The sequence below is a fragment of the Brachycentrus maculatus genome, unplaced genomic scaffold (genome assembly GCF_059751285.1).
Source record: "Brachycentrus maculatus isolate JH-2025_06_01 unplaced genomic scaffold, ASM5975128v1 h1tg000320l, whole genome shotgun sequence".
In the NCBI taxonomy this organism is placed as follows: Eukaryota; Metazoa; Arthropoda; class Insecta; order Trichoptera; family Brachycentridae; genus Brachycentrus; species Brachycentrus maculatus.
The window spans coordinates 165,859-190,419 of NW_028281069.1; the positions used below are offsets into that span (position 1 = coordinate 165,859).

At 34.7% G+C, this 24,561-nt stretch overlaps 1 protein-coding gene across 3 annotated transcripts in view; it reads left to right on the forward strand.

The window, feature by feature from the left end:
• The window catches only part of LOC148304422 (aminopeptidase N-like), a 44,508-nt gene that overhangs the window by 9,548 nt on the left and 10,399 nt on the right, over nucleotides 1-24,561 (forward strand). Inside the window, exons 1-8 of one of the 3 annotated variants that reach the window (XM_088268338.1) lie at nucleotides 1,510-1,632; nucleotides 3,002-3,187; nucleotides 10,134-10,408; nucleotides 15,806-15,961; nucleotides 16,861-17,023; nucleotides 21,714-21,926; nucleotides 22,599-22,808; nucleotides 23,765-23,898. In XM_088268338.1, coding sequence (XP_088124464.1) covers nucleotides 3,020-3,187; nucleotides 10,134-10,408; nucleotides 15,806-15,961; nucleotides 16,861-17,023; nucleotides 21,714-21,926; nucleotides 22,599-22,808; nucleotides 23,765-23,898 — 1,319 coding nt within the window. In that variant the 5' untranslated portion in view covers nucleotides 1,510-1,632; nucleotides 3,002-3,019. Of the gene's footprint in view, nucleotides 1-1,509; nucleotides 1,633-1,782; nucleotides 2,032-3,001; nucleotides 3,188-10,133; nucleotides 10,409-15,805; nucleotides 15,962-16,860; nucleotides 17,024-21,713; nucleotides 21,927-22,598; nucleotides 22,809-23,764; nucleotides 23,899-24,561 lie in introns of those variants that run through there. The other 2 variants (XM_088268337.1, XM_088268336.1) reach the window with 2 other exon arrangements.

Here is a 24,561-nt window from a genome sequence, read left to right on the forward strand (position 1 = left end):
GGTTCATATATATAGAACTTCCAAAATGTTGAGTAGTGTGGTTGTCAATAATGGGTAGAATTGGTGAATGTTACACGTGTGTAAAGTGATAACTTAAACCAGCCTATGACGGTCGTCAGCCCCGTAAATGCCCAGACTTCCATATTCTTCTTCATCTTTGATGAGATGTCAAAAATTAAATGTACAAACTATGATGTCTTCACGTTTTCAAAAATCACGAATGTAACGCAAATTTCAAGAGCAAAATGAGGACATTACTCGCGGAAGAAATACGTTGTAGTGATCCTGAATTTTACTTGTTTCTACTAGCCAAAAATGTTTTTTTTAATCGAGTTACACTTGATTGATACTACTAGTTTGATCAAAAAAAAATATTTTCAAATTATAACGATGAAAAACGTATTAAAAAAATAGTAAAATTAGCGGTCAGTGGTCAATAAGTATTTCTGGATGAATTTTCTAAAAAAAGCGGTGGGATTATTTGAAAACTACATCGTATTGTATTCCTTTCAAAAACAATATACATTTATTTATTTATTTGTTCTTAAAATAAACATGTTTATGAATATGTTCTATTAGAACTGTGAATATTTTATTAATATGTTCACCGATGAAAATAAATGATTATATAAGAAGTAGCTGTAGATATTAATCTACATTTCAATCATTTATTATTTTTCATTACAGCTCTGGGCTCTAAAATGCCTAGTTGTGTCCCTATATGTATTTGATCAGATTGATGAAAGCTGGTAATCTAAGTGAGAAGTAAAAAAATTGAGAAAATGAAATCGAGTACAAACTAATGTAATTATTAGTTGATGCCATTATATGTACTACTATATAATTATGGAGTCAACAACGCATTATTTAGGTCGCTATTCTTTGTGTTATACATCGTTATAACAGCCTACATAATTACATTTTTTATGATTTCCTTTTTCATTAAAGCCTCTTTCCGCAAGAGTAACAAGTGAAATCATACAGGTAAATACATATAAGAGAGATAAACAAATACCATGTGGTAATATAAATTTGATAACTACGTATGTAATTGCTACTATGACCGGTCAAAACACATTATTACAACAACGCGATTGGACTATTTCGGTAAAGATACAGGTTTAAAATAAAAGAAAAGTGATTAGTTTATTAGGTATTTGTTGATACTATTGCATTTAAATATCTGCTACTACCTACGAGTATTTTTAGAATAATATTTAAGGCACTGACCCAATCAACTAAACGAGGTATTTGTGTACTAACCCAACAGTTTGGGGTAGGTACCCAGAGAACACCTGTCTACTTAAAAAAAATACTAATAATCTGCCAAATAAAAGAAGTTCGAGCCGATTTTCTATGACATTTAATTTGCGGGGCAATATTTGATTATGACAGATTTTGTTTTTTAAATATTTTCGTTTTTATATTTAGTGACATCGCGATATTTTTATGTGGATACAAAACTCGTTTGAACAGCAAAATGTAAATGATTGAACGTACTTCAAGCATAAAATGAACATCTTCTATATTTATTTTAGTTTGTAGAGAACAACATTTGAAATATTTGAAAGTTTCCTTTTGAAGGAAGAATTAAAAAAAAAATCCAGCATCAAAATTAAACCAGTTTATATGGTCAGTAAATCATAATTCAACTTTATTTTATGTAAATTATTTTATTATCATATTGATTGATTTATTTGTCATTCAAAAAGTGGTTTTTCGTATTATTATTACCTATTGTATTACGATTTAAGTTAGCTATTGTTTTATTACGAACCATTAATTTGTCAGTGTTTGATGAGTGTTTGATCGATTGTAACCGTTTTTGTGACCGGTAAATTGGCAATCTGTATTGGTGTCGATATTTCGAAATTATTCATAAATCTTTTTATTTTCTGACATCATTGTTCAAAGTTCTTTATTATACTGTAATTAAATAAGGAAAAATCATGATTGTAGTAGACGCTCTCTTAACCAGCCTTGACGGGACCGACCTAGGGCTGGATAACGAAAAAGCTGGTTAACGAAAAGGTATTGAAAAATACTTTCGCATAGATAAAAAAATAAAAAAAAGATAAAAAAGACATTTTTTTTTCAAAATAGTAAGAAAACAGTACTTTTATTATGTATTAGAAACTCACATGCCAAAAAAAATATCCTAGACTGGTCCCTGAAGCGCAGGAGTGATCACCTTAAAACTAACTAACTAACTAACCATCACGCCGCTTCACCGCAGGGGTAGGCAGAGAGAATCGAATGCCACACCACTCTGTCTTTGCAAACATTCTTTGCCTCTTCTACATTCATGCATCTCCTCATACATACCCGACGATTATTACGACTCCTGACCCGGCCGCTTTCAAGTATTTGACATACCTGATTGTGCCAAGTTTTCCTCGGTCGTCCTCTGCTTCTTTTTCCAACCACATTCGCCTCATAAATTTGTTTAACCGTTCTTTCTTCACTCATACGCTCCACATGTCCAAACCATCTCAACACACCTTTCTTAATTTTATCGATAATGCTTATCTCAGCTTTACATTATTCCCTTATTTCATCATTCGAACATCTATCAAACATCGTTTTGCCACACATTCGTCTTGATCACCTTGCCTTTATGTATGTAACAATCAAGATAACACTGCGTCAATACGATGCAGTGCCCTATGAACTATTGTGTGCGGATAAAAGTTAGAAGAAGAAAAGGGTTTTTATTAAATTTATAATATACCTGTTATTTCATATGAGCATGTCGTAAACCAGGCAATAGAAATGGATCTTCCTCGAAAGGTATCTGGAGTAAGACCAAAAAATTCATGGTTGCTGCAAAGAGAGAATGTGGTTCGAACTCGTGGCCATGACAGAAGGACCTACAACCCGGACACGGAGAGCTGACCCCAGCAGTCTACAAAGACGATAAGTTGAGATGTAGCCAGGAAGAAGATACCTGTTATTTTAAAATGAATAAGTAAATATTGTGAATGTTTTCCTCTTGTTTCAGTAATACCTTTACTCCGACATGGCGGCATACAGTTGGCTGTGCGTTCTGGCGACTATCTCGGTGTGCTGGGCCGACTCGAACTACCGACTCCCCGGAGACGTTGTCCCCAAACACTATGACCTCAAGATCTTACCCCACTTGGACGAAGCCAATAACTTCACATTCACGGGAACCGTCAGAATACTGGTAACTTTACATTAATTTTCTTAATCTTTCCGGGAGTATGGACGTAAATAAATGTCAGTGCGAATTTTCCTTAAAGGAGTATGGGCGTTAATGAACGTCGAAGTCCGTCTGTCAGTTAGTATGATGTAACTTGTATAGCTATGACATCTGTGGATATTTGTGTGTAATTTTGTCATAATTGAAAAATATTTCGAAGAGGTGTTTTTTTTTTTTTTTAATACATATATTTACTTAACAAAAAAAATTTTTTCATGTAAAAAGAACCCACTCCCCAGAGAAAGTCGGACATCAATTTTTGTAATCCCGGAAAGGCTAACATAGAAGTCTAGGATTTAAAGAAATCCATTATGTATTCTACTTTGCCCGTATTTTGACTTCTAATATGTCCTTGAGGTAGTATTTACGAAAATGGCGCTATATAAGTTACCCAAATTTATTATTATTATTATTATGTCGAATTGTCTGCTAACAAACCTTGATGAATGTAAAAAATTATAAATAAAACACTTGTTTTTTGCCACTTAAGTATTATATTTTAACGAATAGTTTCGGAAGCTACAGATGCTTCCATCTATGGGTTTGAACATAAATTGAGTTTGTATTCAAACCCGTAGATGGAAAATACAATACTAAAGTCGTAAAAAAAAAAATGTTTTATTTATAATTTCACCATGTCTTACTACAAAGTGAATGCTAAAACAATAACTAATATAACTTGATTAATGATATAATATTTAAAAAAAAGTTTTTGATAGATGTCAGTAATTTTGATCAATATATATTTCGCTATTAAGTTGTGAAAATTGGAAGAGTCAATATTAGATAATGTTAAAAGTCATCTTCCATGGGATGGAATGAAAAAGAGCTATTTTTTTTTAAGATTTCTACTTTGCCTGTTTTTTGCAAAATCATCTGCTTACAAAACTAGATCAATGTTTTTTTTTTTTTTAAATCCATGTTTTCGAGAGATGTCAGTCATTTTACTCAACATTTCTGTAATATCAGATTTTTTTGTAAGCAAAATACAAATTTCTAAGGAAGCTGTATGCATATGGCGTATGCAGTTGATAACGCATCGCTAAAATAAGACACCAATGGCAACGTGGCATGTATGGTGGTTAAAGTGTTAATAAATTGTTCCCTGACCAGTGCTAATTTTGTAAGAAAAAAGGTGCCGGTACTTACTTACCACTCTTGTAAATCATAATTAAATATTCAGTTCTTAACAAAGTACATTCCAAAGTGTTGCCACAAAATAACAAACAGTCAAGAGTAATTTTTAAACATGGAAACGTGTGAAAAAGGGCCCCAAAACAACGTTCCGTACATACATAAAATAGTCACGCTATGCTTAAATAATTGTCCGATTCAAATGGCAACGTAATTTGATATGGCCATTGTTAGAATTATTTGTAGTTGATTTAATTCATACAATTATCCACAGACTGTAATATTCATGATTGAAAAAAAAGATGTATTATGTTACTTTGGACAAAATTCTTACACATTTTTGTTCACTCACAATTATAAAGAGCCGAAGAATAAAAAAAAAGTGTTATACATAACTTTGATTATCGGCGAGTTAGTCCTTTTTTAAGGCACTTATTCGTATTAAAAAAATATGATGGGAATTAATATTGTATTATAAAAAAATTAAATGAAACACACCACAAAAAAAACAGTCACATTTATCACCTAAAATGAAAACTTCGTTTGGTTAGAGAAGTCATTGATCCAAGAATATATAATAACCTACCGATTGCTACAAAAGTTTTCAAAAATATTGGTAAATTTAATTTAGTTATTAAAAAATGATTCCTTTATTTAGGTCCCGTGAACTTAATTGAGCTGGTCACCCCACCAAAGCATTAGACTTGTATAAATATTGTAAATGATTTAAATAATAAATCAATAAATGATGTTAATGAATGCTTCGATACGGGCTGTGCCCAGGAGGTTTACATATAGTTAAAAAATTAAATTTCATGTAAAATATAAAATAAATTTTGATACGAAATTATCAGTCCTTAAATTTTTTTTAAAAGTAATAATTCACAAAGCTTCTATGAGAGGCTTGTCTCATTGGGAAGGTTAAATGTGAAAAATACATCACAAATACCCGGACCAATTGAAAATAAATCTTTCTTGAATTTATTTTGCACTTGGCGGGAATCGAACTCACGACGCCAGTTTCGCAGTCAAGCGTCTACACAACTACGTCATGGCGCCATAATTGTAAACATGTTATCTTCATATTATTTTTTGACATCTCATCAAAGATGAAGAAGAATATGGAAGTCTGGGCATTTACGGGGCTTACGACCGTCATAGGCTGGTTTAAGTGATCACTTTACACACGTGTAACATTCACCAATTCTACCCATTATTGACAACCACACTACTCAAATTCTTGGAAGTTCTATATATATGAACCCATTTAGAAACCTTGTTCATGAATCACTAGAACTTCACTAGAGACATCTATTGGTGAGATGTATTGTGAGATCTCACATACTAATATAAGAGTTTTTGCTTAATAAAAAGCTTCTTTACATCTCACCAATAGATGTCCCTAGTGAAGTTCTAGTGATTCATGAACAAGGTTTCTAAATTGGTTCAAGAATTTGAGTAGTGTGGTTGTCAATAATGGGTAGAATTTGTGAATGTTACACGTGTGTAAAGTGATCACTTAAACCAGCCTATGACGGTCGTAAGCCCCGTAAATGCCCAGACTTCCATATTCTTCTTCATCTTTGATGAGATGTCAAAAAATAATATGAAAATAACTCCTGTAATTGGAGATAATCCAGATTTTGTGAACAAGTATTTGGACACACTCAAAATGTTGAAATGTTATCTTCACATTTTTGGGCCGATTTTACCTTTTTATTTATGCAAATAGCTACCTGGATGAATAAGCATTTCCGTGTAGGAATAACAATTGGCATTTGTGATATGAATACATTATAAGTTTTCTTTGTTTGGCCAGACTACACATTTTGGATATTCCCAGTCAACAAATTGCATTATGATAATTCTATGTATTGAGGTAGTTACCGAAATATATTCTTTTTAAATCGCAAAAAATATATGCATATCGCTCACTCCTTTCAAGAACGTCATAAATCAAAATACTTGATTTTTCAGGAGAACGATTTTAAAGTTTAAAAATATAACACAATGTATTCGAAATAAATATCAAGACACTTATTGAACTTTTTACTGAGCAACAGATCTTTTTAGGTAAAACCTGAAGGTTTTTTCTCCATTTGAAAAATATTTAATATATTTATAAAAATAATCAAACAATACATTTTCTTCAAAATGCAAAAACAACATTTTGTGCCCTGTAGCGGGTAAATATTAAGTTAAAAATATGCCAGTTTTGCTGGGATATAGTACATTTTCTGGGCATTCCGAAAACATGCACAACTGAAAATTGACGATTTTTGATTTATGACGTTCTTGAAAGGAGTGAGCGATATGGCTAACGGGGAAATTACAGGGAATATGAGAGGTGTGCATCGTATAGTTATTTTAAACCAACCAGTGCCTGCCAAAAACTGGATAATTTTTATTTCAAAACCCTCATTCATACCCGATAGTGTTTAGGGCACTGCATCATGTAAACGCAGTGTAGTGCAATTTTCTTAAACTTAAGCTTCCATAAGGGTGACAACCCTCACTAATGAGAAATAAGACGGAGAAGAAGAATCGATACTCAAATGGCATAGGGAATAACATTCACGGGGTTTGAGATTTATCATTAATTATATGAAAAAGAGATTAAAGTGATTACATCCATAAGGACAGTCAGCCTCCGTAATGTAATGGTCAGCTCTCTCGACTATTGTACTTGAGGTCTCGAGTTCAATTCCCAAGCGGGGGTCAAAGAAATATAATTTATTTTTTTCACTCTGATATTTATTCATTATTAACCTGAAGCGGAGGGCTGATCACATTTCCTTCACGTGTTAATGATCAAGATAACACTGCGTTTATATAGTGCGGTGCCCTATGCACCATCAAGGGTTTAAAGAATTGCAATTAAATTTTTGTGACAACTAAAAAAAATATTCGAAAAATGCAGAATTAAAAATTTTTGAGAATTTGAGAAAAATATCAAATAATATAACAATGTTTATATCCATATAAGAGATTGCTTTTTGATAAAATTCATAACATTAAATTTGATTAAAATTCATAACAGTGGCAAAAATATAATTTTAATGGCTAAATAACATGTTTAGCAAAATGGTTAAATTTAGCTTAATAAAGTTATTAAGGAACAATGCCATGTTTTTCAAACTTCCTGCTTACGCATTGTTGAGAGTTGTAATAATGTGTTTATAACACACCAATTACTTGCCACAAAACATTTTAATGGGGTACTTCCAACATTTTTATAAACATAAAATGTTTTATATCGAGCATATATTTATTTTTGGAGTAATTACACTGAATCATATATAATTATATTTTTAACTTGTGCGCTAAACTTGTCAAAATCTGATGATTTATCTAAATAATGCAAAAAAGTCTATTTATTATTCTGGATATTTTTAATTTTCTGTGAGATATTAATCTGTCCGGGAGTGAGTTTCTACGGACAAAACTGGGTAGAGAGTTTAAAAAACATATTTTATTTATTTTTTATAAATATTGTACAAAGTCCATGCTATAATATAAGCAAAATATTTCTTGAATATTTTTAAAATTATTTATTTACACCAGTAAACATGATTTACATAAAAAAAGGTTTATTTAATGGGTTTTCCTTAACAGTGTCATTAAGATTATTTTACTTTAAGTCAGGCGCCATGGCATAGTTAAATACATATATATTGTGGGTATATTGGCAAAATCTCTGTTTGAAGAATCCCTGTTATTTAATGTTTTTAGCCTGAATAAAATACCCGCTGTTAAACTTAAAAGTTGAATCTACTTTTAAAACCACATAAATATCGCTCACTCCTTTCAAGAACGTCATAAATCAAAAAACTTTTTTTTTCAGGAGAACGTTTTTAAAGTTTAAAAATATAATACAATGTATTAAAAATAAATATCAAGCCACTTATTGAACTTTTTACTGTGCAACAGATCTTTTTTGGTAAAACCTGAAGGTTTTTTCTCCATTTGAAAAGTATTTAGGATAGAAAAAAATAATAACAATACCGTTTCTTCAAAATGCAAAAACAACACTTTCTGCCCTGTAGCGGGTAAATATTAAGTTAAAAATATGCCTCTTTTCCTGGGATATAGTACATTTTCTGGGCATTACGAAAACATGCTCAACTGAAAATTGACAATTTTCGATTTATGACGTCTTGAAAGCAGTGAGCGATATGTATATACATTTAAAAGGCGCCGGGTATATATATAGGCAGGCGCCGTGGCTTAGTTGGGTAGCTCGACTGTGAAATTGGCGTTGCGGGTTCGATTCCTGCCAATTTCAAAATAAATTCAAGAACGATTTATTTTCAATTGGTCTGAGTATTTATCATGCATTTTTCACATTTACCTTCCCTATCCTTACTATCCTATATGCAGACAAACCTCTTAAAGTAGAGGCTTTTCGGGCTATTCCTTTGAAAAAAAACGTCCTGATTAAGAGTTTGAATCCCAGTGAACTGGTGTCTGTATTTATAATTCTATTAACGAAATTGCCACGTTCCCCAACATGTACTTCTCTCAACAAGTAATCTCTTTTAATTTAAAAAAAAAAGAATTTTGATGCTCCATTTGACAAATATTGATCGGTCATTTCTTTGTGACGTTAATATCGAACAGTCAATAGCTAAACTCCATTCCATATTCTATGAAACAATAAATTCTCATGTCCCAACCTTCACACCCTACAACAAAGAGTATGCAACTTGGTTTACTAATGACCTAATACGATAAATCAGTTGAAAGAAATTGATACAAAAAACATTTGAAGAAATCTTAACAGCTACTAAACTGTATATCAATATTTTTGTGTATTACTTAGTATAAACGCTTCTTCTTCTTCTTTTTCTATATCCTAAGGATCTGTTTGTGCCCCCGCTTGTAGCTCTTTGGATGTTGACTTCCAGCTGTCTTTCCACCTTTTTGGAGGTCTGCCTGGGGGTCTGCGTCCTTCAGGGTTTCCTTGAAGGGCAATACTTTGAAGTCTGTCATCTGGCATTCTGTTTACATGATCATTCTAGTATCGCCTTCGTTGTCGTCCCCACCTCACGATATCCTCCGTCTTACTCATACTCCGGATGTCGGTATTTCTTACTCGGTCTCGCAATATGTTTGAGAGTCTTCATCTCAGAGGTTCGAAGTCGAGATTTCGTTCTAGAAGTATCTGCTCTTGCCTCAATTCCATAAATGGCTGTTGGTCGAACACATGTTTTGTATATTTTCATTTACTTTCTATTCTTATGTGTTTGTTCCTGCACACCAAGTTTTCGAGGCATCCGAATATAACTGCAGCCTTATTAATTTGTTTTTGGATCTCGCCATAGAGGTCACCGTAGCTACTGACGTCAACTCCAAGATACTTGAATTTCATCACCTGTTCAACAGTTCTGTTATTTACAACTAATTTGCAACTAACTGGACTCTTTGATATGGTCATGCTTTTAATCTTGTCAATGGATATCATCATGTTGAACTTTACCGATGTCAAGTGGAACTTGAGAAGCATTCTTTGGAGGTTGTCTTCGAATTCTGCTATAATGACGGCATCATCAGCGTAACAGATATTGCTGATACTTTTCCCGCCCAGTCGGTAGCCCAGGTTCATGTTGGTAACCTCTTCTATCAATGTATCCATAGTCAAATTAAAAATTATTTTATAAACGCACTGTTCTTTATTGTTTTTATATTCAATTGTAAAAGGCTCTTGTGCCATATAAATAAATAAATAAATTACCAAATAAAATAAATAAATACAGAGGATTTCTTTATTTTTCAGCTTGATGTCCTCAAAGAAACTAAAAACATAGTTTTGCATTCCCAAGATCTGGAGATTGACATGGATTCCATAAAGCTGGTGTCCGAGAAGGAGTGGGTTCCCGTAGTGAATGTGAGCTACGATGAACAGGTGGACTTCTTGATCCTGCATGTAGAAGACAGCCTGAAGCCAGGAAGGGAATACGACCTCAGCATCTCCTTCTCCGGATTCCTTCTGGAATCCTTGGTGGGATTCTACCGAAGCAGCTATAGAGACAGCACTACGGGAGAAAAAATGTAAGAGAATAAAAATTACAATTACAGTCAAACATCTTCTTCCTGGCTACATCCCAGCTTATTGTCCTTGTAGACTGCTGGAGTCAGCTCTCCTCGTCCTCAGGTTGTAGGTCCTTCTGTCCTGGACAACGTCACCTAGGCCATGCCTTCAAATATGTTGTCTTTCTGTATCACCCATGAACAGAGTGAAACATCAAAATTAATTTATTTTTATTTTTATTTAAAATACAAATTTTATTATACATTTTAATATTTATAATGGCGTAAATTCGGAGATTACATTTTCTTATTTTGTGAAATAAATACATAAAATTTAAGATAAGCGTTACACATGATTATCATATCAATTCAATAAATTTACTTTTACTATGGGACACATCGTAAAACGTAAATATTCAAATTTATTGTTCAAACACGAACAGCCTTGACTTCATTTGTGCGAATTGTATTGCAAAATACAGTATTGGTACAGGGTGGTCATAATATATTTAAAGACTTTGGACACAAATCTGTAAATTTCACATCAATACCTATTCTTTTTTTTTGGTCCTCAATGATCTACAACAAGGGTGGCCGACCCGCGGCCCGCGGGCTACGGGCCACATGCGGCCCGACGGGTGTCTTCTTGCGGCCCGCGGAGCATATAACACATTTTTTTCTTTAAGTGTACATAAAACTACCAAAAGAACATTCCATCGTGCGTAGTTCGTATCATATCCCATATCGCTCACTCCTTTCAAGAACGTCATAAATCAAAAATCGACAATTTTCAGTTGTGCATGTTTTCGGAATGCTCAGAAAATGTACTATATCCCAGCAAAAGAGGGATATTTTTTAATTAATATTTACCCGCTACAGGGCAGAAAATGTTATTTTTGCATTTTGAAGAAAAGGTATTGTTTCATTATTTTTTTTAAATATACTAAATATTTTTCAAATGGAGAAAAAACCTTCAGGTTTTACCTAAAAAGATCTGTTGCACAGTAAAAAGTTCAATAAATGGCTTGATATTTATTTTCAATACATTGTATGATATTTTTAAACTTAAAAAACGTTCTCCTGAAAATTCAAGTTTTTTGATTTATGACGTTCTTGAAAGGAGTGAGCGATATATGGAAGTATCTCACTATGTGACAATTTCTTCTATATACCAATACCCTTGTTAACAAACAATCACGACCCATGCCAAAATTGTTTGATTTGAAGCATTTGGAAAACTGTTTGCGTGTAGCGACAAGATGAATCGTTATCAATGAAACAGTTCTGACGAATAAAATCAGACTTCTCACAAAAAATTATTTTATATTATTTATTTTTACTATTATTTTTAATATTGCTTAACTCTTATCTAATAAATATGTTCGATTTTCATTTTTGTTATAATTTCTTAAAAAAACAATAGATATACATATTTCTCGTTTGCTTTGAATAATAAAATAAATTTTGTTTTACGGCCCGGTAGGAAATCTCATTTCTAAAATTTGGCCCGGCTGCTGAAAAGGTTGGCCACCAATGATATAGGGTACCGCATCAAAAATATGCAGTGTTTACTCGATCATTAATCTAACAGATGCAAGGTGATCGGTTTTGCACTTGAGGTACCAATCCACGGTAAACTTTAAAAAGTAAATATACATATCGTAACTAGCAATTATTTTAACCCCCATAGAAATCGAACCCTGAACGTCATGCGCAGTTGCTTATCACTTCTTCTTATTCCCTATGTGTCATGTCAGATCCCCCTGATGTCGACTATCACTTGAGAGTAATTGTCCTTGTCTTGGGCAGCTCTAAACAGCGCCTTAACGGATCTGATGCCCGTCCAATCTCATATATTTTAAATCAGGAGATCTGTTTCCCACACCTTGTCAATCTTCTATTTTACCTTTTATGCTAATCACTACTCTATGGAAACAGAAGATATCTCTCACTCCTTTCAAGAATGTATGCATGTTTTCGGAATGCCCAGAAAATGTACTATATCCCAGAAAAAGAGGCATATTTTAAACTTAATATTTACCTGTTACAGGGCAAAAAGTGTTGTTTTTGCATTTTGAAGAAAAGGTATTATTTAATTATTTTTTTAAAAATACTAAATATTTTTGAAATGGAGAAAAAACCTTGAGGTTTTACTTAAAAAAATCAGTTGCACAGTAAAAAGTTCAATAAGTGGCTTGATATTTATTTTCAATACATTGTATTATATTTTTAAACTTTAAAATCTTTCTGAAAAATCAAGTTTTTTGATTTATGACGTTCTTGAAAGTAGTGAGCAATATATGAGCTTCATAACCTTGTCTATATAATTTACAAGAACATCTAGTTGATCAGACGAGGTGTCCTATGCACTATTTAAGTGCAGACAGGGGTCAAAGAAAAAATTGCACATTTATTTATTTGACATGTGGAACGATTCGATGACGAGAGAAAGACTAAGAGAGTATATTTATCAAATGTGAATCGGAGAACCGAATGAATACTTGGGAGTGGTCAGGTCAGGAGCCAGAATAATCGTGGGGGGTATGTATGAGGAGATGCATGAATGTGGAAGAGGCGAAGATTGTTTGCAAAGACAGATTGGTGTGGCATTATATTCTCTCTGCCATTAATTACTTGACATGACCAAATTAATCAGAACATGAAATTTGATCATGGGCATATCGTAGTCATACAGGAGAAAGTGACCAAGTGCATTTTTTACAAAAACGTGATCATTGACTAATTGATATCTTACAAGCTTAATATTGTCCCGAAGTGATTTTCAACTTAGAAGTATAATATCTTGACTTGTTAAAAATGACTAACTGCATTGATGTTTATTTTCTTGCCAAGTAAAAGTGACTTAAATGGCCCTCCTGAACATTTTACGTTTTGTTAGCTGGTCACTTTCTCCTGTACGACTACGATATATGACTAGATGTATGGATGTAAAGAAAGCTAGAAGTGTATTTCACAATAGTCGAGCGTGGCATTCAATCCTCTCTGCCTTTCCCTGCAAAGAAATGCGCTGATGGTAATGGCAGTTTTTTCTCTTGCTTTCTAACCACACTGTATTTTTCTCACTACCATTTTTATGGCCATGCAAATTTCTCCGAATTAAAAAGCGTCATTAGCATGTACCTACTTAAATATTTATGTTCTTAATCTCGTATGGGCTTGCTCAAATAAAAATAACATGCGAGATTACGCGCACTTACATAATAGTAAAGTAGGCGCTACATCGAATTTATGAATGAATTAAACACTCAAAAGTTACGCAGGAAAAAATCTGTCATTAAAAAAATAAACAGGTCATGCTCTTTTACAAAAACAAAGAATCATTTGAATTATTTTACAGCTGCAAATAATGCTAATTTTTTTATTTATGTAGATGATTGGAAAGTGTATGCAATATTTTGTGTATGTCCAAGTGTTAAAATAAATATAAGAGATTTTTTAACTTCTTATTCTTCTGTGCTTGTCATGTCAAGTCCCCCTGACGTTGACTATCATTTGAGAGTAATTGTCCTTGTCTTGGGCAGCTTTAAACAGCGCCTCGAGGGTCCTGATCTCCGTCCAATCTCGTATATTCCGGAGCCAGGAGATCTGTCTTCTGCCCACACCTTGTTGACCCTCTATTTTGCCTTTTATGATTAGGTGCAATAGCTCGTACTTCTCTCCTTTAACCTTTTAAACGCGTTAACTTTGTTCCTAAGAGACGCTCGTGCGCGGCTGTATTTCGCCGTTTTTTAAATTATTACTTTTATCATGTATTTAGTTATGAAACGATTTATTTTCCTAAACAAAAACGTTCAATGGGATTCATTGTGCCTTTTTGGTACTCTATAATACACGTGTGTCACATTATTCTTGAAATATATCGTAATATAAACAAATTAGATCGTAACATAAATAAATCAAAGCACGCATCGTGTGTCACTCTTACCCACTGGCGATGCGTAGCGTCGAGAGTGAGACAGATATAGGGCATGATTATGGCGCGGACTAATTACCGACCGCAAGAAAAATCAGGGATCTGTTGTTTTATTTATCCTTGTGATATTACAAATTATTAGTCAGATATTTCAACAGATGTCATAAGGCCGAGGATTGACGTATTATTTTATCCAAAGTTCCACACCATGAAAAAATCCCTCCAAGTTGAACTGAGGTTCGAAACTTGGAGCAATGTGAAAACACAAACGCTTATGTCAGCCGCGTATGGGGCATGTCTTGTAAAAACACAAACGGTTATGCGAGCCGCGTGGATCCGGTTAAGCACATGCCTCAGTTAGGACACCTTCCGGACCTTGATATCAGTCAGCAACTGTCTCCCTGCTCTTGCTCTTTGGATCACATTTGCGTTGCTGACCATATCAGTCCATGGAATGCGTAGCATTCTTCGATGTAGCCATATTTCGAATGACGGTAATTTACTCTAAACTTAAAATATAAAATTAAGTTAAGTTCAAGACAGTTTGCCTTGCCTTTATATAATTGACAATTAAATTAACATTTTGCGGTGCCCGGCCGGAGTGCCATAGACAAATGTACAGCGGTCGAATGTGACGTCACCACGTCACCACGGACGAGCGTGACGTCACTAGGCAAAGCCTTGAATAGACTGATCTTGAAGAATTCATTCTCTCTCGCCATCTAGCCGCCAGCGTGACCAGCTCGATCTACAGCTACCATTAGCCGTTTAGTGATTTCCATAAAAATATTTAAAATCAAAAGTGTAACGTGGTCAGTGATCTTTCTTTTATATTAAAATAACGTAGCAATAAGCATTTTATCTTCTTCTTCTTTTTGTAGATCCTAGGCATCTGTTTGTGGCTCCGTATGTCGCTCTTGGGATGTTGACTCCCAGCTGTCATTCCATCTTTTCGGAGGTGTGCCTGGGGGTCTGCACCCTTCAGGGCTGCCTTGGAGGGCGATACGTGGAAGTCTGTCTTCTGACATTCTGTTTATATGTTCCTTCCAGTATCGCCTTCGTTGTCATCCCCACCTCACGATATCCTCCGTTTTACACATGCTCCGGATGTCGGTATTTCTTACTCGGTCTCGCAATTTGTTTCCGGTTATGGATTCGAAGAGTCTTCATCTTGGAGGTTCGATGTCGGGATTTTGTTTTGGAAGTATTTGCTCTTGCCTCAATCCCATAAGTGGCTATTGGTCGAACACATGTTTTGTATATTTTCATTTTACTTTCTATTCTCATGTGTTTGTTCCTCCACACCGAGTTTCTGAGGCATCAAGTAAGTGATTATCTAATATAATTGCCATCCCTTTATAAACGCATCTTCTAAGCAGCAATAAGTGGAGGTTTGGGAGCGGACCATAATCCGTGCAATCCATTCACCCCCACTATTGTAACAATGTGATGCCATGTAAAAATATATAACGTTTTTTTCCTAGATGGCTAGCAACTACGCAGTTTGAGTCTACCGATGCCCGCAGGGCGTTTCCCTGCTTCGATGAACCGGCCATGAAGGCCACATTCCTGGTGACCCTCGGGAGGAAGAAGGAGCTGAAGGCAATCAGTAACATGCCACTTTTGGAGTCTAAACCGATGTAAGTTCCTATTTTTAAACTAATTGCTACTATACTTAGTAATGACTGTCGTAGTGACAAGGAAAATGACAATCAAAATATCACATGTCCGCAGTAGTACCAACTCTATAAATTCATGAGCACAAAGAAACATTTTGAGTGTGTCCAAATACTATTATGTCCAAATACACACTCAAAATGTTGTAAATAAATTATATGGTCAAATTATAAGCTTAATAATAAAAATGAAAATGGTATTTTCTGGCGTTTCTCATGTGTGTGATTATAATCCAGAATTCGGATCTCACATACTAATATAAGAGTTTCTGCTTAATAAAAAGCTTCTTTACATCTCACCAATAGATGTCTCTAGTGAAGTTCTAGTGATTCAAGAACAAGGTTTCTAAATTGGTTCATATATATAGAACTTCCAAGAATTTGAGTAGTGTGGTTGTCAATAATGGGTAGAATTGGTGAATGTTACACGTGTGTAAAGTGATCACTTAAACCAGCCTGTGACGGTCGTCAGCCCCGCAAATGCCCAGACTTCCATATTCTTCTTCATCTTTGATGAGATGTCAAAAAATTATATTTTTTCTGTTCATTTATTAATAAATTTTCTATTTATGTAAGCCAGCATTGATATTTTGTTCTCTTCCCATGCACCGTCTATCCATATTAGCACTTATAAAAAGGAATGTTATCGTAACTACAGGAATATGGCAAGTAAACACAGTGCGAGATAACTCCTAGTCGGCGTCTTTGCAAAGAACGCAATCTACCAGTTATCTCGTAGTTGGCAGTCAACTTGTTAATGACTTTGTGGGTAATCGAAGTAGGTTTTACAACCTTATAACGTAATACTCATAGTTCCTTTGATCAAATGTTTGATTTTGTTATGTGACGTTTTTTGTTTGTAGCGAAGGAATGAAGGATTGGCATTGGGACACATTCCAGAAGTCCGTTCCGATGTCAACCTACCTTTTAGCGTTCATAATATCCGATTTCGAGTACGTCCAATCTCCGGCCTACAAGAATAATGTTGTGTTCAAAATATGGGCCAGAAAGGATGCCATTAATCAGGTTAGTAAAACCAACAAAACTTAATGTAAGTCCAGTTTTTTTACTGAAAAAAATTTACATTTGAAAAAAATAATTATAAGTTAGTAATGTGTCTGCCTCCGTGGTGTAATGGTCAGCGTGTATAGCTACCGTGCTGGAGGTCCCGGGTTTGATTCCCACAGGGGTGAAAATAAATATTAGTGATTTTACACTGTTATATTTATTTAATATTACGCTGGACTGGTTCCTGAAGCGCAAGAGTGATCTTGCGCCTTGCCTTCATGTAAGTAATGATCGAGATAACACTGCATCAATTCTATGCAGTGCCCTATGCACCATTGGGTGCGGATAAGGGTTATAAGAAAGTAAGTAATGTGTCCAAATCCTTTGTCCGCCTCGGTGGTGTGATGGTAAGCGTGTTTAGCTACCATGCTGGAGGTCCCGGGTTCGATAATTATTAGTGATTTACACTCTAATATTTATTTAATATTTTCCTGGACTGGTCCCTGAAGCGCAGGAGTGATCACCTTGCCTTCTCGTAAATAACAATCAAGATAACACTGCGTCAATTCGGTGCAGTGCCCTATGCAGCATCGAGTGTGGATAAGGGTTAGAAAAAGAAGAATAAGTTAATAAGTTTTCCTCGGTATTCCTCTGCTCCTATTGCCAACTTAATTTGCCTCATAAATAAATTTATGAGGCGAATGTGGCTGGTAATAGAAACAAAGTAAGACTAACGAAATCTTGGCATGATCATGTATTTAAAATACTTGAAAGTGGTCAGGTCAAAAATCGGAATGATAGGCAGGTATGTATGAGGAGATTCACAAATGCGGAAGAAGCGAAGATTGTTTGAAAATACATATTGGTGTGGCGTTCTATTCTCTCTGCCTACCATTGCGGGGCAGCGGCGTGGCAGTTAGTTTGTTAGTTAACAACATGAGATACCGCTGGGTTTGTCCCACACTTTCAATTTTATCAACAACAAAAAATAACTTTGAGATCAACATCATATCGGTGTTACTCCATGAATCAGTGTCTCTTAACCTGCGGGTCACGACCCAAAATTGGGTCACTTGACATATTAAATGGGTCAATGAATACTCTCAAATAAAAAATTATATTCAGATAACAATATACTCTACAAACTATTCTATGTAAATGAGACAAATTGTAAAACGTGCGCTATTTTCATTTGAAAGGGAGGAATCATCTCTTCAAAGTAAGAAAAATATTTTTATCAATTGATTCGGCAGTCACTTTGTGGTAAAAATCTATCCATTTTTAATTAATGTTTTTTTTAATAAATAAGAATAAGAAACAGCTACTACCCCCTCTTCAACCTTCAACGTCCCAAGGACCCAACTCTAAAATTTAGAATTAGCTTCATATACGGTGTTTAACCTTTTAACCGCGTTCACTTTGTTCCTGAGAGTCGCCCGTGCGCGGCGGTATTTTGCCGGTTTTTAAATGATTACTTTTATCATGTATTTAATTAAGAAACGATTTATTTTCCTAAACAGAAACGTTCAATGGGATTCATTGTGCCTTTTTGGTACTCTACAATACACTCGTGTCACACTATTCTTGAAATATATCGTAATATAAACAAATAAGATCGTAACATAAATAAATCAAAGCACGCATCGTGTGTCACTCTTACCCACTGGCGATGCGTAGCGTTGAGAGTGAGACAGATATAGGGCATGATTATGGCGCGGACTAATTACCGACCGCAAGAATAATCAGGGATCTGTTCTTTTATTTATCCTTGTGATGTTACAAATTATTAGTCAGATATTTCAACAGATGTCATAAGGCCAAGGATTGACGTATTATTTTATCCAAAGTTCCACACCATGAAAAAATCCCTCCAAGTTGAACTGAGGTTCGAAACTTGGAGTAAAGTAAAAACACAAACGGTTATGTCAGCCGCGTACGGGGAATGTTTTGTGAAAACACATACGGTTATGCGAGCCGCGTGGATCCGGTTAAAAATGATGCGGAATGCATCGAAACACGTGTCACAGTAGATTTTAAGAAATAGTGGTATTTACTAAGTAAAACATTAATAAGAAAAAAGTTGTTAATTCATTTGAAACATGATAATTGAGTGTGTCGGAATCCTTGTTTATGAATCTGGGTTTCTCCGCTTAGGAGCTATTTTTCTATTGACATCTCAAAAAATATGTTGGGTTGTCTATATATCTTTAATTTAATTTATCACTTACATGTTGGTAGTAATACCGTTAAAACCTGTGCGCAAAAATTCACACAGGTTTGAAAGCTTGGATTCTGCAAGTAAAGCAACTGTGACATCATGAATTGTTATTATTTTGTACTTGAACTTTTGGAATAATGATAGTTGAATCCTTAACACATTCTGTGGGTCAAATATGGCTCCCAAATTTCTTCTTCTTTTCTTCGAACCCTTATCCACACCACAATGGGGCACTGCATCATATAAACGCAGTGTTATCTTGATCATTAACACATGAAAGAAAGGATCAGCCCTCCGCTTCAGGTACTAGTCCAGGGTAATATTGAATCAATATTAGAGTGAAAAAAAAATCAGTCATATTTATTTGACCCCCCGCTGGGAATCGAACCTGGGACCTCCAGTACGGTAGCCGAGCATGCTGACCATTACATATCATAGCCACGCGTTAATTTACTCACGTGTAACATTCATCATTCTAACCATGATTGACAACCACACAACTCAAATTATGGAAGTCATACATATATCGCTCACTCCTTTCAAGAACGTCATATATCAAAAATCGTTAATTTTGAGTTGTGCATGTTTTCGGAATGCCCAAAAAATGTACTATATCCCAGCAAAAGCGGCATATTTTTAACTGAATATTTACCCACTACAGGGCAGAAAGTGTTGTTTTTGCATTTTTAAGAAAAGGTATTGTTTAATATTTTTTTTTTATAAACTTAATATTTTTCAAATGGAGAAAAAACCTTCAGGTTTTACCTAAAAATGTCTGTTGCACAGTAAAAAGATCAATAAGTGGCTTGATATTTATTTTTAATACATTGTATTATATTTTTAAACTTTAAAAACGTTCTCCTGAAAAATCAAGTTTTTTGATTTATGACGTTCTTGAAAGGAGTGAGCGATATGATCAATCTCATGACGTTCTATGACTGGACTCACAACAGCCATCTATGATTGGATTTAGTAAGTTTTTTTTCCATGTAAAAAAAACCCACTCTCCTGAGAAAATTGGACATTAATTATCGTACTCCCAGAAAGGTCAAAGACATCAACTTCTTCTTCTCACTCTTGACAGAGTTGTCGCGATCGCGGCATCTTCCGACTGACGACTTTTGGCAAATTGTTGCTTTAAATATGTATATAAAATAAACTTTGTTCATATGGTCAGTATGCTGAAAGGTTATCAATTTTTTATCAGCTAGTCTCTTTTTATCCCGTTCAGATGACATACAATTAATTAAAATGTGTGCGTTTTTTTAATACACACTTGATGTGGGTTTAACACTTTGTTATTAAACTTTTACAAGCTAAAGCGTATTTAACGCAATAATGAATTACAATTGGACTACTCTAGTCGCTATGATCTGCACAGAATTAATGCCTGCTGGTTCAAGTGGGTAGATTGTTTTTATAACCATCCCTTGAGTGATAATAACAGAAAAAGGATTGTGAAAAGGCATTGCGAGGAATCAACTTTCTGGGAGTAAAATAATTGAAGTCCGACTTTCTCTGGGGAGTGGGTTCTTTTTACATGATTTTTTTTTCATTTAAAAAGGACCCTTCTCGTTCTTAGGCATCAATCGACCCAGTGGGTAGAAATACCTTTCCCGTTCGAAGTGTGTTAAGAAATAGTGATATTTATCAAGCAAAATTTATATTATTTATTGAATCGGCATTAACTTTGTGGAATGAAATCAAGGTCAAGTCATGAATAATTTAGAAAATTTAGAAATACATAAAAAATTTAATTTAGATAAAACGTTAATTAATGATACACTGTTTCAAAATACGTCACCATTATTATCAATGTTTCCTTTTACAAAAAATCTTGTTCCTTAACCCCCTCCTCTTCCCTATATTTATTAACCTTTATATACCCCTAAATATATTTTGTGTTCGATAGTTTTAATTTTTACCAGAAGATGAAAACATCTGTAAGTTTTCGAAACTAGCCGTATATATAAATAAAACTCATGAAAGTCGTATATTCAAGTGTTTAATTTAAAAAAAATAAGTAAAGCTTATTCATTAAAAATGGATAGATTTTACCCCGAAGTGACCGCCAGATCAATCAATGAAATATATATTACCTCTCTCTCTCTCTCTGGTTTCAATCCTGGGATTGGTTTGCAGCAATTTCCTCTGTTCTTCTCTTCCATTCTTCCCTGTCTTGTGCGGATCTTTTGAAATCTGCATATGATGAGCAGCGCACGTCCACCAACAGGTCCTCCAGGTACTCTCGGCGTGGGCGTCCCCTAGAGTTTGTCCCCTCGGTCATACCCTCCATTATGGCATGCAAGAGACCTTCTTGACGTATTACATGGCCGATCCATCTTGCACGCCTTTCGGACAAGGTCCTGAGCAGGTGCCTTCCTCCTTCGATCTCCTCCGAGAACTTCCTCATTCGTGATGTGGTCTCTCCAGGAAATTCTTAAGGGTCTTCTATATTATCAATATATTATCAATCCATCATTATTCCAGACTGGCTATGCTTCAGAGGTGGGCCCCAAAGTGCTGTCATACTTCGAGGAGTACTTTGATGTGCCGTACCCGCTGCCCAAGCAGGACATGGTGGCCATTCCCGACTTCAGCGCCGGAGCCATGGAGAACTGGGGCATCATCACCTACAGGGAGACGGCCCTGCTGTACTCCGAGAAGACGTCTTCCACCACCAGCAAGGCCAGAGTGGCATCGGTGAGTCATTTTAGCGCTAGCCGAAAAACAGTGTCGGATTGTGTCCTGTATTATTGAGAAATATCTGTATTCTTATTACGTATTATATGCACGTATAGTATTATTTATTAAAGGAATTTGGCTATGTATCAAATAAATTAGGCATTTAAAACCGCATAACAATCCATATTGTTCAAAATTGTGTTGGGTTGTGGTCCCGTGGCTAGTGTCGCGGACTCTTAAATCAGAGTTTCCGGGTTCGAACCCACTCTAACACAATTTTGCTGAATTAGGCTCACATTAATAGTATAAAATTGAAGAATTTTTTTTAATTAATAAAAACAAACAATTTTGTCTTTTTTTATAATTTTTTTTTTATAAAGATCATCATTTAGAGCACATACAGGTCTGTTCAACTCAAGTGACTAGTATGTTAGGAATCAAAAGATATTCTCAGGGGTGTCAAAAGATATATTTTTAATTTTTATGAAAACTTTTATACTTTATTTTACAAATAATGCACTTTTTTCTTAAAAAATTACCTCCAAAATTCAGATGCATCTTATACTCGAAATTAATATAAAAGTGTTCATTGTTTGATCTAAAATTCCCGCCGTAGCGCTAAGGCAGATAATTTTTCATAGTAGCCGAACTTAGTTCTGCAGTCCTGTTTCATTTGGCTGTATTCTCCAGGTCATTGCTCATGAGTTGGCCCATCAGTGGTTCGGCAATCTGGTGACTATGGAGTGGTGGACTGACCTGTGGTTGAACGAGGGCTTCGCCACGTACATGGCCACCCTGGGATTGGACCACGTGCACCCTGACTGGAACGTGCTGCAAGAGGAGTCCGCTGACAATCTGGTGGATGTCTTCAAACTGGACGCCCTGGACAGCTCCCATCCCGTAAGTGCAACTTCTATATCAGCTCTCATTCCGTAAGTGTATGGAGGAACCTTGTTGTATGTATAAAATTAGCTCCCAAAGAAGTACATATTGAGGATAATGTCGCTATGTTCCGTTCAATTATTGAAGAAAAAAAACACTTCTTTGGTTATTATTATTTTGTCAGTAATATGTACTGGGTTTACATTAATAAGAATTAACCTGTTTAGGTGTATGAGATGTCTCAATTGAGATGAAGCATCTTTTTGTTTGAAGAAAATTTGGATGTGGCTATTCACAAGGTTTCGGAAACGTGGAATTCTGGCCAGTCACAGGGTTTCGGGAACGTGGGATTATGGCCATTCACAGGGCTTCGGGACCGGAATTGCAAAAGTGATGCTATTTTTGCTGCAGACCAATTCACAAGATCGAGACCACAGAGAGAGAGAATTCTGGCCATTCACAGGGTTTCGGGAATGTGGAATTCCAGCAATTCATAAGGCTTCAGAAAGATGGAGATCTGGCCATTCACAGGGCTTCGGATAGATAGAGATCTAGCCATACACAGGGCTTGAAATTGGCAAGTTAATAAATTTTTATATTGTTTTGAGAAATAAAAAGACTTTGTTTTTTGATCCGCTCACATTTCAAAAACAAAGTCTTTTTATTTCTCAGAATAATATATCAATATGATCTACAAAGTTAATGCTTTCAATATTCAAAACAATCAATTTTCACACTGCATAACATTCACCATTCGGTGGATTCTGTAGAAACAAATTGAAGATCATACATTTTGAATATTTTAAAAACAAAAAATGACAAAGTATAATGATAAAGATTACGAAAAATATTAATCAAACTGCTTGAATGATTATCAAGTTGTCATGTGAAACATTATTTTATAGGGATTTCAAATTCACCTTTTAGGTCCGGGTAGGTTAAGGCCATCTATTGATGTGGGATATTGATTTCAGGTGTCTGTACCCATTGGTGAACCGAGTGAAATAGCCCAGATATTCGATGCCATCTCCTACAAGAAGGGATCTGCCATCATTCGAATGATGAACCTGTTTCTCGGAGAGAAGGTGTTCCGGGACGGAGTTAGCAAGTAAGCATACATATTCTCTTATCAGTATATTTAATGATATGTATCAAATGAATTTTAACATATCGCTCACTCCTTTCAAGAACGTCATAAATCAAAAAACTTGATTTTTCAGTAGAACATTTTTAAAAAAAGTTTAAAAATATAATACATTGTATTAAAAATAAATATCAAGCCACTTACTGAACTTTTTACTGTGCAATGGATCTTTTTAGGTAAAACCTGAATGTTTTTTCTCCATTTGAAAAATATTTAATATGTATAAAAAATAATTAAACAATACCTTTTCTTCAAAATGCAAAAACAACACTTTCTACCCTGTAGCGGGTAAATATTAAGTTAAAAATATGCCTCTTTTGCTGGGATATAGTACATTTTCTGAGCATTCCGAAAACATGCACAACTGAAAATTGGGGATTTTTGATTTATGACATTCTTGAAAGGAGTGAGCGATATCTGAAAAATCTGTCCATAAATGCTAGAAAAATGTAACTAAATATTTTTTAAACGATTATGGTAATTTAGTAGAAAATCTAATTTTTTTTTGCTTGGTGTAGTTTTTGTGGCCTGTTTTTAAGAGGGATATTGCGATATTGACTCCTTAGAGTCTTAATTTATTAAGATTTTTTTACGTATTATATATTTTTTTATTTATCTAATATAGTT